This window comes from Pungitius pungitius, chromosome 10 (assembly GCF_949316345.1).
Source record: "Pungitius pungitius chromosome 10, fPunPun2.1, whole genome shotgun sequence".
Classification (NCBI taxonomy): domain Eukaryota; kingdom Metazoa; phylum Chordata; class Actinopteri; order Perciformes; family Gasterosteidae; genus Pungitius; species Pungitius pungitius.
The window spans coordinates 7722721-7738179 of NC_084909.1; the positions used below are offsets into that span (position 1 = coordinate 7722721).

Genomic DNA, 15459 nt, shown 5'->3' on the forward strand with positions numbered 1-15459 from the left:
CAGCCTTAGAGGAGACTAATCCCCCCGCCGTCTTTCTTTCTGCTCCCCTGGTGGTAAAGCTGCAGTGACTTCTGAAAAGCATCTGCCAATTGTCATGGAGAAATAACATACTGCTGTCTATTGAGGGATGAATGGCCCACATTCCTGGTGCCTTATAGTCGTTTAGTCCCCCCCCCCCCCCCTCGGCCCTTTCGCCTCGGCTTTAACAGATCGCACTTGGCAGAGGCTAGACGCCGGGCGATGGCGTGCTCGCTCGCTCGCTCCGGAGAAACAAACACTTCCAACGGATGAACCTCAACGAGAATCATTTTCAAAATCCCTCTCCGGAATAACGGGGAGAAATTAAATGATGATACTGGTGATACTTTAAAGTGAGAGTGAAGTGTAGAGATAAAGTGAACGGTTAAAACTACCACGGTGGCTTGCTGTCAGGTTGAGAACGCACACATGCAGGCATGCCACTTGCCTCTGAACTGGACATCAAACCTAATGGGCACAATGTTAAGAACAATTTGTCTTCCTTTTGAGCAGCAGAGGGGAGGACATGGCTTCCTGCCACTGACAGTGGAGCCCGGAGGCAGATAGGAGGCCGAAGGGGTGGGGTGGGGGGGATTAAAAGAGGGAAAAGTCTGCTGAAAGGGGGGAGAAAAAGAAAAATCACAAAATGCGTGACAAAGCAAAGGAGAGAAGAGGAAAGGACACCAGGCATCTTCTGATAGACACTGACAGAAAACCACCAACAGCAACAATATCAGGGCACGGCTGTCGGAAGGCGTTTGCCAAGTGCTTTCAATCCATGAACATCCCATTTCCATCCACTATGGCTCATCAAACACTTGTGACAAATTACCGTGTCACAGGGTTAGGCTCCACTCTGGTGTGTGCGAGAGAAAGGAAGTGAGCCGAGGGAAAGACTGAGGGGGGGGGGGGGGGGGGGGGGGGGGGGGGGTGAGGAAGACAGGAGGGAGAATAGAAGGGCGACCATACAGAGAAAGAAGGAGAGGAGATCATTGGTCTGAGGGCAGAGAGACGTGAAACCCATCTGCTTGAGACAAAGCCACTCAGGGCAGGAAAATGAACGTGTGACGGGAGGTTCATTCTGTCGTGAAAGGGTCACACCACGTCTGTGATCTAGAGATGCTTTGGATCTGTTACAGGCGCCGTGGGCCCGGTAGGTCTTGGAAACACAATCGAAACACAACCGCCATGTGTTTGGTTCAAACTAAAGATTGGGACTGAATGTACCTATTATGTGTGTTGTGATAATAATCAATGCATCCAAATACAAACAAAGAAAAGGACAATATTTAGTTAGACCACGGTCTACAAGGTGAGGTTACAGCTGATGATGCAATAAACATGACAAAGAGAGAAATTGGTAGAAGATGATTATTTGACGGAGAACAAGTAAAATGTGCGCATGCAAACACGGTACAGCGAGGATGACGGGAAACCGATGTGCCCATAAAAAAAAACCCAGAAATGATCACCTTGGACGTCATCATCAACGAGGTCATCTGAGAAAATCCCCAGGCGGCGTGAAGTCAAGCAGAAAACAGTCTATTAACCTCAGAAACATCATACAGAGCACTTCTTTTATCTTTTGGTGGAAAACAAAAATGCCCTTTGCTTTTTGGTGGTGGATTTTCCAGCTGAAAATACAACAATATGACACTGAAACGTGAATAAATGTCTGATTTTGCAATGGAATAACTACGCGTCCCGTTATTCTGTTAATTCATTCATTCATTATTTCATTTTGACACCCTTATCTGCAGGAGATACCTGAAGAAGTGAGAGCTGAGAAACAATCAGTACAGACAGACTTCCGTTGGCTGTGGGGAACAATTAGTTTGCTGCAGATTTGAACAGGATGTGTGTTTAGATAGAAACCATTAGTCAGTGTGTGTCCTAAAAGGACAGGAAGGATTTCCAATTATCATCTTCCTGATCTCTTCAAGGGTTCCGATTCAATCACACGAACACACACACACACACACACACACGGTCAAACCGCTGCCTCCTGTTGTCCTTGGTGAGTGGATTCAACACAGACGTGACAATGCACTCGTCAAAATAGATTCCCACAGAACTCTGTCATGGGTTGTGCAAATGTCTTCCTCTAACCTCTGATATTTTTTATTAGTTAATATTAGTTTACTTCTATTAGCTTCAGTTTTATACCGTCTTGTTTACTTAACATCCACCTGGATAAATTTGCTAATTTGTAGCTGAAAATCCAGCTTATCCTAAATGTTGTATCTTTTCAAACCTCAATGAAAATTTACATGTTAGCTTTGTGGGCTACAACATTAACTATTTGGTTTCCCGTTATTTTGTTAAAAGCAAAACTAACAGATTAGGAGTCGATTATTCTCAGTGGGATCATTTTTGTCTCCTCTCAGCAACTTTGTTTTGGCTTCGCACTCGTACGATCCCTGACCTCGCAGTCGCTGTTCATTATCACATTAATTGTGCTGAGCACAGAAAAAACAACAAGTCAACAAGAAATGTACCACTGAAACACAAATATTTACAGCCCCCACTACAAACCCTCTTTTCGAGCAGTTTAGAAGAATTCACGCAAAGCAATTATGTGACAGCCTGCCAAGGCGGCAAGTCGAACACGGCACAAAACTCAAGGTAACAGATGTAAAAGGTGTTTGTTAACTCACATTACATCAATGTTGTTAGGTAAGCAAGTCAAGTGAGTTTATTTGCGGGCTGCTGAGCCTGAACACTGTATATGTCTGCGTGTGTGTGTGTGTGTGTGTGTGTGTGTGTGTGTGTGTGTGTGTGTGTGTGTGTGTGTTTGTGTGTGCATATGATTTTGAGCACCTGTGAGGCTGTCGGGTCGCGTCATCCTCTCGTAAATGTCATAGCTCTGGGGCCCGTAGGGGTCGTTGCTGTGGAGCACGGAGCGGGGCAGCGTGGAGCTGAGGTGCTGCGGCACGGCGGTCATCGTAGCCCTCACCGGGGACGACGACGAGTGGCTCGGCTGCTTGGTCAGCGGCGGGTGGACGCCCTCCGCCATCGTCAGCGGCGAGCCCACGCGGCCCGACGACGACCCCGCCGAGGCCTGGTAAGGCGAGGTCGTCCGGCCGGCGCCGCCCCCCGGTCGAGAGTGCGCGGAGCCCACGCGGCGCAGGGCGGCGGGGGAGTTCTTCTGCGTGGCGTAGGGCGAGCTGCCGCCGCCGCCGCCGTTGTTGTTGTTGCCGGCGGCGCACTGGGCGGAGGGCAAGGTGGTGGAGAAGATGCTGGAGAGGGGTTTCGGTTCGGTCACGACGGGGGAGCCGTAGCCGCTGCCAACAGAGGTGCGCAGGGAGCCGCGCGAGGGCGACAGGCCGCTGGCGTAGGCCGGCGAGTGGGAGCGAGAAGGCACCGAGCTCACCCTGCGCATCGCACGGCCGGGCACGGCTGTGGTCACTGCCGCAACCTGCGAATTCAGAAAAAAAGGTTGGGCTTGGGTGCGTTCGTTTCATTCGGGAGCTACGGATTCATCGAGACAGCTCTCTGCTGTCCCAAAACAAAACACAGCATCGCAGACAACAATTCATTACGGGGGAAGACTTTACGCCGGGCCCGTATTTATTTTTCCATCCCCCTCCCTCGGTGGTGTGTGACAACAGCATTTGGTTTCACAGTGGTCTGTGTGTACGCCGCTGCATGAGGCATGATTATGTCGCAGTGCACTGTGTGCTGCCCTTCTGTGCCTTTAAACGTTACATCACTACCGTCTCTGTGGTCTGTTTGTTTTGTAGCCGATAAAAGATAATAGTCTGTTACGTCACTTAAGCGGTGGCCCCGGAAACAAAGAAAATAAAGGCACTCAAAAGGCAGTAGGTTAAAAAACAATACGTTGTTTGTTGGTTGCTGGCTGTACCTGGGCTGAAGCCTGGCCCTCGGCCCTGGTGTTCCTCCCCAGGGTGCCAGTGCCGGCGCCAGGGAACGAGTGCTGCATCCTGAGCTCCGCCTTGCCCAGGTTCTGGCTGCTGACGTAGCCGCTGCCGGCATCCTGGTAGCCGCTGTCCGAGTACGAGTTCATCTGATTTGAGCTACGCGAATTTCCCGTGGACCCTGGTGGAGCGCGACGGAAAAATAACGTGTGAGAGGAACAGGAGACAGACATACGCGTACGTGGCTTCATAAAAGAAATGACCTTTACCTAGACAGCATTGGTTTGACAAATGGCACAGCGAGGGGGAGGGGGGGGGAGGGGGGGGGGGGTATTGTTTAGTGTGCCATAGTACATTCAGCCTTTCATGAGGTGAGATGTTATAGGTGACAAAAGCATAAAGTGGGAAAAGGACAAAGATGAAACAGACTTTCTGTATCATCACAGGAGAAGTTACGACAATGAATGCCGTCTACATTTAGCGGGTACCATGCTGAGGCATGGAATTAAAGATGGGGCTAAGAGAAAATAAAACCGCAGAAGATAGAGAGAAAGTAATAACAGACCCTCACTTTCATGGTGGGAGGCCTGCTCCGGGGAGTACAGAGACACCTGCTCCGACTCGGTCCTGATGCGGTAGCTGGGCGACCGGGAGCTGTCAATCAACCGAGACTTGGTGTCCCCCGCGGCTGAGGCATCTGGGAAGACATGGCGGAGCACGGAGTCAGACCACGAGGAAAGCCTTGGAGTCTGAAGCAATGAGAGTTTTGGCTCTGGAAGATGAGATGAGCCATTAAAGCGGTGAACAGTTGATGGAGATGAGAGAAACAACAGCTAACAACGGTTTCCGCAACATTAGTTTTGTGCTCGTGTACAGCGATGTCATTAAAACGGAATAGTTTTCGCTGCACCCTCATTCCCCTCCGTCTTCCCGTCTTTGTGACAACAACCAGCGTGGTAAACAGGAACTGGAATCAGCCCTCTAACGACCCTGTGCACGCCGTAGCTCGACGAGTCACACTGCAATCACTGCAACGAAAGCCGGCGAGTGGAAGGGAACACGGAGGCAAACATTGGCAGCCACGGTGCTCCAAATCCGGCCCGATTAGCCGGGTGTGAGGACGAGAGTTGAATCCCGCGAAGGAGCCGCCTCGTTGCCTAAGCTGACCTGTTGAATAATTCTGTTGACACATAAGCGTGACTTCACTCCCGCCTCTGAAGCTCTAAGGGTGTTTTATAGATCTAGCTTTTTTTGGCGGCGGGCCGTGGCATAACAGAACGTAATTAAAATGTGATGTGGGTGATCAGAACAGACTTACATTCAAGTCACATTCAAGGTATCATCACGTCAGGAAATAGTTATTTTGTCGTTTATACAAAAGTAGTAAACATGAATAAACTAGCAAAGGGGCTCTGTCTGTCACACAGTGTGTCGTTTCTGACCACAGGGTTTTTATACTGAGCCTTGAGCCTGTTTGATAAATGAGGCCAAAACAGAACATGGAAGAAAAAGACGGAGGCAACAAGGAATACTGACAGAAAGAAAGAGTTAGCAGCAGTTGAAGAAAACTGGCTTCCATTATCCACAGATGGCAGGCTTTGGGGCATTTCACAATAACGCCTCTCATATGCTACAATGTTGTCAATGAGGCGGTTTTAAGGCATAACATTAACACTCTGGATGGAATATTACTTTTTTCTCTAATGAACTAAAGGAGAACTGTAAGCTCGTCCAAAGGGGATGGGTTGAAAAAAGTATTTTTCTAGTTAAATATGTAACCACAGCTGTCAAAGCACCCTGTTGCCTTAATTATGTATTAAATAAAACTATACAATGCAGTTTACAGTTGAGCGGCACTCATACAGACACTAAGCATGTCTGTAGCTTATACGAATTATATTTACACTTGCCTCACTGCTTTTTGTTGTTAAGTCAAATTTTCGAATTAGTATGTCGGAAATTGATGTGGGTTTTCAAAAATCATTATTTTTATGTTAGAAACATTCCATTTTAAAATAAAGAAACCAGAAGTGTCACATCTGGGTTTGAGTGCTAACTCCTGTTGAGGTATAAAATACATATCCATATGCATAATTATGAGCCTGGCATACCAGAAAAGGTGAGGGAAAATAATTACCACCGGTGAGAAAATGAGCTGAGTTTTGAGGAAAACCAGCGGAGGGATGGGCGAGTAACCAATGAAAGGCTCCAAAGTCATTCAAAGATTTGGAACCAACGTGTCAGCGGATTGGGCCGATGTGCACCTTTCAAGTATCGGAAAGGGAAATATGGTATCACAACACCGTGAATGACTTGCTTTTTTTGGTATTACTATTATTTCAAAATCCCAAAGACGCAGGAAACTAAGTCCGTGACAGTGACATTTGTCTGGGGGGGGGAATACCCCCCCGTTGAGGTTTAGAAGCACTTCCCATTTTGGAGACCTCAAGGCTGCCAGCTGTTGGCATATTTAAAGAATGCACATCTGAAAGAAACGAAGACCAAGGGACGGAAACACTTTCTCGCTTTCACTCTGTTCTCCTCTGTCGAACATGAGGTGTGACTGCATTGGGTTAAAAGGCTGTTTCCACTATGACGCCTCTCTATCCAAAACCCTTGAGACAGCGGAGACGTTCAGTAGCTCGAGTTGCCTATAAGCCTCGCGGGCAAACATGGCCCATTACGCTGTGTCCCCAACACTTACACTTTAATTCATTTAGATCGGAAAATGTACCGCGCTGCGTCTGACTGTCATATATCATCTACACCACAAATCAATGCGAAGCCAAAACAGTGTTTGTGATTAGTCCCCGGCGCCGTTCAAACATCAATGAAATGCATTCAGCAAGGAAATGAGGAAAAAAAAAACCGTATAACTATAACCCTTTAGGCTTTTCTGACAGGATTGACAATAAAAGATTAATGACCATCGCAAAAAAATTCCACTATGCAATAAATAAGCCATGAAATACATTGGTACATTTAATTCATTATCAGGTCTTTGGTGATGATCCTTCAAGGACTAAACAAACCGAAGGGGACTGAGAGAGATCCTTTCCGCTCCACGTCACTGATGGTGTTATTTATTTGGTTGAGTGTGAGTGGGCACGCACAGCTTAGATAAATATTAAAATGAGAATACGCCTCAGGCCGTCCATTATGTTGGCGATGATTGTTAAGGATGTAAATGCAAATGTAAAACATGCCCGAATTACACCACACAAACACACACACACACACACACACTGAACAGAACCCCATACAAAAATATATTAAATCATTCAAAAGCACTTCTCCCTATTTACTGTCTAAATATGTGGGATGCAGAACAGAAGTGTATATTCCACTATCATTGTATGTGCACCTCATAAAGGAAAGCCAGATTCAAGTCACGCTGATGGGTTTTTATGTCCAACTGTGGTTATTGATCTCTGACACGTGTAGTCGGGGTAAAACAGCAACAGGACTTAAAGAAGGTGGCATCAAACTTTTAGAGAAGAGAGCTAAATAAATCTGTCTTTCAGTATTGAATAAAATCCACAGCAATAAGTATAAGATCAGACAAGAGTTTGTAAAGACTAAAGTATACGTGAATCTTAAAAACAACAACAAAAGTTAAAAATACGATTTACAGATCAGACGAAAGGGCGGGATGCCCATGTGAGGTATGAAATATGACGTGTTTAAAGCTCATTGGACTTACCTGCAGTTCTCCAAGGCAGGGACTTCTCAGAGGAGCTGAATGGGAGGAAACAAGAGATGGAACAGTAAGTAAATGCACTGCAAACCAGACGATCCACATGTGTCAAATCATCTGGAAGAGACACTTTCCAGCCTCATCTACTTTTTCATTGGGCCTTTCACAACAGGGACACAGAATGAAATCCCCGTTGGAGATAAACAGCTAGGAGTATACAGCCTGAGAGCAGATTCTATCTGTACAACTCAGATGTAAAGTCCATTTCTGTCATCTGCCATAAGTGATATTCTATAACTGTGGGACTGGAAGCCAGTTTTTTTTTTCACTTGCAGCTGCAATAAACAAAGCCATAAAGTACAATAAGCCAGGGGACTGGCTACATTCCGATGGGAGCTGAAACTGAGCATGGACAAGAGAGGAAAGCTCCCAGGAAGAGAATACATTTAGAAAAATCATACAGTTTATTCACACACCAAATGTACGAGCTCACGGTAGCCCGACATCCTGAAGTAACCTGGACACGGCGTGTGTCAGTGAATATTTTAGCGCGGAGAGAAGTGACGTGAGCTACTCAGTCCCCGGAGAATAATGTGGCAGAATAATGGTCGAGCCACAGAGCGATTTCAAGTCCTCAAATTATCTCAGCCACTGAGGATACCAGCGCAAAACAGAGAGCATCTGGTGACAGTGTGTGGGTGATCAATGAGGAATCGGCCTCGGCGAGTAGACGAGGGGTCGTTCTTAATTGCAAGATGGCGGCGGGAAAGCGTCGGCGCAAATTCCCAGTACACCACGGCCAAAATCCGCTCAATCCATTGGGGAAAAGGGGATCCACACCAGACAGTGGGAATTTACCAGATGTTGCGTCTTCTGCGATTTTTTGCATCTCAGGTGATACTCGGTGAGCTCTAAGAAGCATGGCTCTTGTCGATTTTAATGAGCCCGGAAGGCAATTAAAAAGGAGGAAGCTGGGGGAGCTGTGCTCCACTGAACCACGGCAGACGAACGGCGTCCAGCACGCCGACCGGCCGGCCCGATGCAGGCGGCGCTGAGAGATGGTGAAACTGACGATAAACTGCGGGCCTAAACCTGGCCGGACACTTTATTAACCCCACTTTATCAACCCCATTGGCAGGGTGGGGTTGGCCCCTTTTTAGGGGGTTTTCTCGAAGGTCTCGTTTGATGACCGAGCCCTGTGGGTTTGTGGTAATGAAGGGAGCGGTCGACTCTGGAGGTGTTGTGAAGAGGAACGACTGCCATTACAAGCCTTGAGTGCACCATCACCTTGTGAGGCAAGGAGTGTGAAGTCAATGGTTAAAGCTAATCTCCATTCACACACAAATGTCCAATGTCCAATGGGCCCTTTGATTTGTCGAAGCTCGAGTTATAAAAAAGGTTTTTCATGTTTCCTCAAACAGAGGGAAAAGTTACTGCTTTTTAGAATGTATCTTTTGTCAGTAACCGGATTTCTGAAACATAATGAGAAAATTGTCCCCTTATTAGAAAAGGATTACACAGAGGACAACAATAGATTTATTTAAACGTGGTTTGAGCGCAAAAGGCCCAAACACCAAAAGTATGTGCGTCTCTGAGAGCCAAGTGAGAGGAAAGCATTTTCATATTGTACGTATAAAAGATGTTGTAATTACTTTTCGGGCTTCACCAAAAATACATGAGTAAATACAACAAAAAAAACAGTCAACAAACAAACCGCTATTAGCGCCATCGACCCAAATTTTGCAAAACAACTGCAGACTCCAATCCCTAAAATGGTAACTATGGCTCCTTTTGAGTGAACAGTCCCAAGAACTAAACCAGGAATGAAATCAGCAAAATGCAATGGTCCCACACAAACACGCGGTGAAGGGACACGCCCCATTAATGCCCGGCTGGCCGCTAAACGGGCCGATAACAATGAGTGAATGCTTCAACAAAACAAAGCTGATTTTCATTGTCACTGGCACACCTTCCTTTCGTATTAAGGGCGTTTATTCTATTTCACTCAGAAAGAAAGATCGCCTCCTCCTCTGGCTTTTATTCTGACATCATGACAACATTCATTCATAGGTGTCGCCTATATCTCCAAACGTGACCACTGACGCGGTTGGATGTTGACTCAATTTGGGGTCTAACACACAGAAGTCCTTTAAGAGGAGATGAACGATGATAGCCCGGCCGAGTATATTTTCAGACAGCTGTTGTCCGGACCTATTTGGCAGCACTTGAAGCGGCTCCATACCTGCACCCTCTCCAGAAGTGAAGAAAGGGGAAATTGACACTCTCAGTCCTGAGTGCTGCAATCGGCGGGCAGTAGGTGGGTGTTTTGCAGGTACGCTGGAGTACAAGGATGCATCGTGTAAGGGCATGGGGCTTTTCTTTTCTTTTTTTTAAATCAAAAAGCCAGAGGAGATCGGAGAGAGCCATCGCAGCCCCTCTTCACACCAAGTGTCAACGAATGCGTCTCAGACCTGGCATCAGGGGGACCATTCGTGAGACATATGCAAACAACACTTCAGTCTCTTCAGACGTGTGTGCCTGGCATGGCACCATGGGGTCCGAGGGCACATTTAGAAATCCTGTATACATAATAAATACAGCGGGGCACAAGAGAGAAAGAAGGAACTGATAAACTGAGCTGATGGGGATGACCCGGGTGCTCATCAGGCGCTTAATGCAGTTTGGGTAATCATCACGCCTCCAGTATGTCACCAAAGTAATCATCGCCTTTCACAGTGCTACTCTCCAGCATGAAAGAACGCTGCGTATCTCTAACCATCCAGCGCGATGATGGTGTGTGAGGGAAAACACTTTTGTGTGTTTTTAGTGTGGAAGTCCTCAGTGGAGACGTAGAAAAATGTGACCATGACCATCTTAAAATATGGATTGAGGGACGTTGTTACATGTAATCATACCAGCGATTAGGTTTTACTATTGAATGCTGTGGGAAGCAAAAAGGCAAAAGCAACAAAAAATGATTAAGTGCGCCAGAAAAATCTGACCATTAAGCAATCACTTAAATGTCACAGACTATTAACCTCAATTGTAATTTCCCTTGCCACTTTCAGGAATTACATTTTAACTAGACCTACAAGACGGCCCATATATTAATTGTTTAATTAGGTGCAGCTGAAAGCAGCGATGCATGAATTCAAGTTACAAAATAAGCAGCAACATTTCAAACCATGTTGCTTTGACTTTTACATTATTACAGGTTATGTGGAGCTACGTATTCGACCCCGAGGTTTTATCCTGCAGTGTAATCTTAGCGGTGCAGTATTCATTCGTACGACTTTGTACTTGATCAACGCCTTCCAATCGCATTCCAAGGAATCAGTGTATCTTCTTTCTAGGAAAACGTTCAAGCCGTGTGACAATAAAACGCTGGTCCTTTCTTCAAAGGAGCAGCATGAAGCTCGCCGGGCTGCTGGACGCGGTTTTGTCCCCGCACACGGGGCAGAACGTGTGTGCTCACGGAGGTGTGACGGCGAAGCCTTGCGCTCCTCTCGGGCTGATGAAACGGGAACGAGTCCGAGCAGAAGGAGCCGAGAAGCTCCTCCACTGCTCGTGCGCTCACGGCAGCACTTCACTGAGCAAACGACACTCCGCCATGGTGCACATTCCCATTATGTCGCCGATGAACGCCGGCTTAACATTTTGCCGACCGAGGCGGCCGTTTACAATTTCGTTTCAGCTTGACATAAAAGTGATTTCACTAAATTAGCTTGAACACAATCCTGTAGACTGAAATGTTCTAAGAAAAGATTACACTGGAGCGATTCCCTCCATTTCGAAAATAACGGGACACGAGGGGGACATATTCACATTTACAGTTCAATCATGTTTGAACAAACTGGGATGCTCCATCACGATGCCGTAAGGTCACGCTACGGAATATCGTCACTGCTGTGAAGGATGAAAAGGCTGTGTGTGTGTGTGTGTGTCTTCTCATTACCTGCTGCTGCGGGCGTCTGGCGACTCGGCCCCAACTCTGCATCTTTCAAGCTGATTGGCCACAATCTGCCTTTCCACTTCCAGTTCCCTGGTTAGCCGTTCAAACTGGAGCTCCTGTGCATATAATCCACACACACACACACACACACACAAGGGACATTGTCATCAGAGAGAGCTTTGCGCACTTCGAAAGGACAAATGTAAAGTCAATACGAGGGAGGCGGGTTGACAGTTTGACAGGCAGCTCCTACGCCGTTCCGCTTCATCATGGCGCGTGGCTTAATGATGACACAAAATAGGTTACTGCACCTCAAACAAGCTACATCCAAATATAAATGTTAGCTCACAAGTAGGTTATAAAAAAGAGGCCATTCGCATTCAAACATGCGCACACGCTATATGGTCCTGCTGTCTCTGCAGCCCACATAGAGCGATAAGCACCACTTCAGAGGGTGATATTTAGCCTCGGTGGCACTGCTCCTATGAGAGTCGAGGAGAAATCAGCATTTGACTAATTATCTAGCGAGAGCGAGGCTATTACTTGCACAGCTCTCTAGCTCCAAGCACTGCATCATGACACTCAGAAGATACACATAGGGGCTTTAATACACAGGAAAGTGGATGCGCGCGCCCACACACACACACACACAAACTAGCCCCAGCACCAGCACTGTTTTTCTTGCAAAAAGGCCTCACTCACCAAAACTGTAGATGGCAGAACGCTCTCCCTGCTACCCGTAGCAATGTCCATCACCATGGTCAATTACATTCACAGTGAGCTGCATTCACCCCCCGAACACACACACACACACACACACACACAAAACTTCCCTTTGTGACCTCTGAGGAAGTTTGGCCACTCACTATACACATTAAGACCAGCCTACTTTTCACACCTACTGTTAAGTGTTCCCTGAGGGGGCCCTGAAATGACCCTTTACATTGTGAAAAAAAGGCTCTTCTAACCCCTCCCCCACGCTGCTGCTTTGCACACTGCTCTCTTCTCCTCTCCCTCCGTCGCAGACATGCGAAGCTTAACGGCAGCATGCGGGAGAGAAACCCGCCCGCTCCCATTTCCTTAATGGCAGCTTCCTCATCTATGGGCGACCCTGATTACATCTTGTGCTGGTACGCAAAGGAGATAAGATAAGATGGGCCTTTAATTCATGCCAAAGGAAATGTTTGGGCGCAAGACGTCCTTATTATTATCACATATACTAAAAAAAATGGGGTACATGTCTTTGTTTACCTTTACAGCGTATTGGAGGGTGGGTTTGTTTGAACAGGAAAAACTCAAATTATTATTCCTCTCCTGTTGTAAACTATTGCTGTGGTTACACTCACCTTTTGCAATATTCAAACTTTTTTTTGGTGGAGTTCCTGGTGGCGACTTTGTCATGCCAATCGGAAGCAGGAAATGTTAGGGTTTGCTTTAGATGTTTCCATAAATAGCTGTTGTGTAACTGAATACTTTGAATTTAATTGAGCGCTAAGCTTCCACGGCCACTCCAGAGAGCAGCGTCGTTCCTCTGTTTATTACAAACTTTTAGATCATTATCCCAGTCATTTAATCGCTCAGCACGAGCCAGACTCCTGAGGATCATCATATCGCCTGCCATGTCCTGATGCAGGAAACACACCCACAAGCTAACGGAGTGCAGATCCCGGCTCCAGGAGGAGGGTAAAGAGAGGGAGGACGAAACTTACTTACAAAAGGAGCAGGAATGAGCCTCAAATCCTCTTTGTGACACATAACCCCTTCAGAGTGATTTCAGTCGCATGAAAATTGCCAATTTCAACTTTTCATTTCCAAACAATCGTATCTGTTCCCAGCTCTACATCTTTTGAGACGGATGTGGCCCACTGTTCTAAATACAGAAATATATTTCTATGTAGCTTTCACAATGTCAAAAGGGACTTATTTGATTCATTAGTAACAAAATGTTAAAATCTGATCTTCTGGTCCTGCGCGCGCACACACACACACACACACACACACACACACACACACACACACACACACACACACACACACACACACACACACACACACACACACACACACACACACACCTCATTGAAATGCACACAGAGCCCACAAACAAAGAGAACTGTTCTTGTCTCGCCCCATACCTGAACCCTACCAAGTGAAGCACACTGGGGTGAGCGCTGTTTCCCCACAGGAGACAGTCAAAAGACTGAGTTATTGTGACACCATTTCTGCACACACACACACACACACACAGACACACAGACACATACACACACAGACGCCCGTATCGTGAATGATTTTGCAGGTGTAATAAGATGACTGTACGGTGGAAACAAGGGGATGGGACTTAAAGCCGGACCTTTGAGGTAGAAGGGAGGGAGATGACACTGACTAGAAGTGACAAGAGGCAGAGCTGTGCGTGATTCTCCCACCAATGTGCAAAAGAGAGAACGTACGACAAAAATGTATGGACCCACACAGACACACACACACACACACAAACTTCAACATTCAAATATTTGAATATGATTCACTCCCACTAGATATGTGTCTGGCAGCAAAGGGCCGTTGTTGAATACTGTAAAAGAGACAAATTCAGCATAAACACAAATGTTTTTTCCCTTATCCTCACAAAAAAAACATACATAAAACTTACGGAATAAATGAATCATTCATGTGTTAAGCTTAGTTACTGTATGCGAGCCATGCATGACAATATAGCAGATGCTTATGGAAAAAAAGATCATTAACACCATCTAAATGAAGACAGACATCTCCTGCCCCTGCAGATGTCACTGTTCTTGGCCCATCTTTCCTGTGCCTTTAAGCTCATAATCCAATTGTTTTGTCTGGCCGTGTGTCACCTTGTCAAGTCCGGTGACTTCATCCTATGCAGCACTCCTCATTAAAAAGTTGTACTGTTGTAATAAACAGCTCTTCCTTTTTGTTTTTTTATTCTTTGCACAAAAAGTGGCTGCACTTCAACCAGCTGATCAGATGGTCGGTGATATTGATCAAGCACAAGCCAAAGGCATCTGCTGCAGCCATACGGCAGTCTAAATCTCTGTCACTAGCGATATATTCAAAGGTCCTCCACCTCAGGCTTTCCTGTGCAAAGAAGAAATGTTTTCAGTTTCAATATACTTTCCTTATTGTCAAAGAGTTGTTAATACCACCAACCATGCATAAGGTGTAGCTAGAATATATTTAATGTTAATAATAATTAGCATGGGATAGCACCAGGCTATGTGCCACACTCCTAAGTGGGGCTCTTATTGGTCACGGAGAAGGAGTAGTCTCTTCTTCATTCCATGCTCGGCCCCAACACAGCGCGGCACGCATCTATTCACCATGACAATCCACTAAGTCGGACTGAGCACAATAGCAATGGCCACTAAGCGGGGGCCCGTGCTTATTTAACGAGGGGGGGGGGGGGAAGGGGACGCAGCCTCGTTCGGGAGCGGACGTGAAGAGGGGAGGACAGAAACAATGTGGCCCCGGCTCCTCTGTACCAACAAGGCTCCCGACGCTTTTATTTCACGTTACAATGAGCCCGCTCGGCCTCGTCTGCCTTTAGTCCCCCCCGAGCTGAATCAGATCCTGTCCCCCTTGTGTCCTCAGACGGGCCCTAAAGAAACAGATGACACATGGCAGCAGACCCCCCTGCCAATATACGGGCTCCCTTGTCATCTTAATGGATGCTGACAGTACGAGACCCTTCTGAAATGCCCGCAGTGGCTTCTGGCCGCTGCTGGTTCAGCACATGAGCGCGCGTGCAGCATAGATAAGCCGCCGCGGGGCTTTATACGCACACACAAACCCCAGATGTCATACAGCTGCATTGACACAAAATACAGTAGCAGCACTACTACACCACCATGTACAGTATTGGATCGATAATATTGACATTCTGACAAACC

At 46.7% G+C, this 15459-nt stretch overlaps 1 protein-coding gene across 8 annotated transcripts in view; it reads right to left on the reverse strand.

The window, feature by feature from the left end:
* Window positions 1-15459, reverse strand: part of pkp4 (plakophilin 4) — a 55226-nt gene that overhangs the window by 18490 nt on the left and 21277 nt on the right. For 5 of the 8 annotated variants that reach the window (XM_037487940.2, XM_037487932.2, XM_037487933.2 and 2 more), the window contains 6 exons: window positions 11549-11661; window positions 7600-7634; window positions 4462-4593; window positions 3884-4077; window positions 2839-3436; window positions 1491-1517 (listed from right to left, as the gene is read on the reverse strand). In XM_037487940.2, coding sequence (XP_037343837.2) covers window positions 1491-1517; window positions 2839-3436; window positions 3884-4077; window positions 4462-4593; window positions 7600-7634; window positions 11549-11661 — 1099 coding nt within the window. The remainder of the gene's footprint in view (window positions 1-1490; window positions 1518-2838; window positions 3437-3883; window positions 4078-4461; window positions 4594-7599; window positions 7635-11548; window positions 11662-15459) is intronic. The other 3 variants (XM_037487936.2, XM_037487938.2, XM_037487937.2) reach the window with 3 other exon arrangements.